General features: G+C 46.6%; 1 protein-coding gene across 1 annotated transcript; it reads left to right on the top strand.

The window, feature by feature from the left end:
- The first annotated feature begins 313 nt into the window (after positions 1-313).
- On the top strand, positions 314-1327 carry LOC147967439 (uncharacterized). The gene has a single exon (XM_087523130.1). The coding sequence runs from the start codon at positions 314-316 to the stop codon at positions 1325-1327; it is 1014 nt and encodes a 337-aa protein (XP_087379256.1).
- Positions 1328-2680: the final 1353 nt, after the last annotated feature.

Here is a 2680-nt window from a genome sequence, read left to right as displayed (position 1 = left end):
AGTGCTAGTTTGGTGGTGGTTTGCACTCTTCGTGGTTTTGTTTGTTTGTGTGTCTTGTCTTTGTTCCTCAGATATGCTAACGGAGCAAGATTCGGTTCTAGTTTTGTGGTAGCTTTCTGTTTTTGTGTTACAATCACATCTGCCTTGGTCGGTGCTCTTGTCTCTACTGCTAAATTACAGTATTGCTAGAAGTAGCTACTAATTGTTTCTCAAGGTTGTTTGTCTTAGCTCTTGCATTTTTGTTTCTGCTGGAGCTTCTGTTCCTAATGGTCTCCTTTGCCACTTTGTTTATTGCAGTGCAGTACAACTTGCAATGGCTGCTCACCCGCCTGCTCCAGCTGCTCTGCCTACCATGCCCATGATTGATTGGAGGCCACTGCATGCGGCAGCCAGGCCGTCTGTCTTTATCATTGTCCTCACGCCATATCGTAAGAAGACCCTGAGACGTGTCGCTGGCACATTTGGCATCAAGGAAGAGAAAGAGCTCGATGAAATTTTTAAAGCAGATTACCTCACGGGAACCGGCATTGCCGTGAGGATAGTGGGCAACTTTCTCTTCATCACAACAACCGCGCACATTGTGGACTTCCTTTTTCAGGCAGACTGGGGGCCCATTTCAGCAGCACAAATGAATGATTATTTTGAGATTTCGGTCACCTGCTCCCATGTCGAAAGTCACTTCATTCAGGGCGGGTTTGTTGGAGAGCGAACCTACACACGAGCAACTGTTTGTGCCATCGATTGTGCCAGAGACCTGATGATGGTACGCGTGGATCTTAGGGATCTGGCTGGGAGGACTATGGGGGAGCTGCAGCAGAGGGTGCGCTGCACATCAGATCACCCGCTTGTTCAGTTCAGCATGGCCATCAACGAGGGTACCCAATGCATGCTCTACTCCTGGCCGGCGTATCGTCCGTGCACAATGGCCACGGGACTTCAAGGCCTGCATCGAGGACCGTTGGCTTTGATGAGCACCAACAAGAATGGCTATGACTTGCAGCTTTTTGAAGCATCAGTGGGAACCGAGGCCGGGTCATCTGGCGCCCCTCTTTACAATACCAATCAGCAGGTGGTAGGCATACTGCACGGCGGGTCTGGGGTTCACTCAAATTTTATCCCGGCGCACTACATCCAGACCTTCATTAACAACAATTGTGTCCTTCCGAAGCCTAAGGGTCAGCAGGATCAGGGTAGGCCCTCCCAGAGGCCCAGGCCCCCTCCCAAAGATCGAGACGACAAGCACGGTCCAGGTGGCAAGCCAGGCACCTCTGATGCTTCCTCCAAGCACATCCGTTCTGCTGCCCAGAACAAGACTGTCGTTGCTTGAGCCTGGTGACCAAGGGGATTGTTTGTTGCATGAGTGCTCTGATGTGTTTGTTGCCTGGTGACCACCTTCGATATGTTTGTTGCTTGATTCCTGTGACAGAGTACCCAATGAGCTGAGAGGAACTGCTTTCTGGTCAATTTATTAGTATCCGAGATGCTGAAACATACCCATTGCATGCAAAAGAAAACATATATTCCCACTAAGCTGGAGCAAGTAAACTGGGCGCTAGTCCCATTCATTTTGTCAAAACTGCTGGGTTTATAAAGTGCCAGGCTGCCTCCTGGTTTCGTTTCCCCCATATGCATGCCATAGTTCCAAGGCCTATCGTTTGGCTTGCCTAAACATAGTCTAGCACTCATGTGGATTGTAATATTAGGTTAGAATTAATCAACACCCAAGAATGGATAATTAAACCTGCTTATCCCACTCCTTTTTTGTGTGTGTTTGACTGTTTGTCCATGGTTAAGAGTTGGGATTCCCTTGTTTTACATTGGAAATTTCAGTTTCTGTTAAGAAAAAGAAACAATCGTATTGCCCATGACTAGTAAAAATACAGCGGTGAATTGCCTTACTCTGTATGTATGTGCAGGCTATAGATACTTTTTGTCTACTAGGTTAATAATCCTTACTGTTGCTATCTTCCATGTTCAGAACCAGAGGTATTGTCATCTCACTGGAAGATGGCACATTCAAGTTCCTTGGCTTAACTAGAATTGTCAACGATGATGTTCCTCTCGTCGGAACCTGCTGGGAGGAATCGTGTACCTTATTTTTCATTTGAGGTTCGCTGGGTAACAGAGGATGTGACAGTCATTAAGATTGGTCGCATGTTGCAAAGCTCTCCTTTATCAAATGTTCTTCTGGTTGCAAAAAAAGGTTCCAAAATCATGCTGTCAAGCGCACGATATGCAGAAAGACAATGTACTAACTCTCACAACAACAACAACGACAACAAAAGCCTTAATTTACTAACTCTCACTAACTTAGGTAAAACTCTTCCCATTTTCTTTTGTTGGAACATGTGTCATTCATCGCCGTACTGCCTGACATGCCTGTTGGCTGGATTTACTACCCTGCAGAATAAGTGGATCCAGAAATCAGTGAGCGTCAGGTAGATGAAGGCTGATAAACTGATGCTCTAGTTTTAGCTGATCGTGCAATGCAAGAGAAGGGCCCAGTTGATGAACACGCTAAAGACGGCTTCGGGGTGTTCCCTCCCAAAGCTGTGCTGTTGCTGGCATTATTCGCTGTCAGAGGATCTAAAAGGCAAGCAACATAATTGGCGAATGTTCGCCGCAAACCAGGAGAATTTGTGTGTATCCACCTACACAATAAGTAGATGCAGCAATATAT

Source organism: Triticum urartu, chromosome 5A (assembly GCF_056163025.1).
Source record: "Triticum urartu cultivar PI428250 chromosome 5A, HENAU_Tu73, whole genome shotgun sequence".
Classification (NCBI taxonomy): domain Eukaryota; kingdom Viridiplantae; phylum Streptophyta; class Magnoliopsida; order Poales; family Poaceae; genus Triticum; species Triticum urartu.
This window is presented reverse-complemented; position numbering and strand designations above follow the sequence as displayed.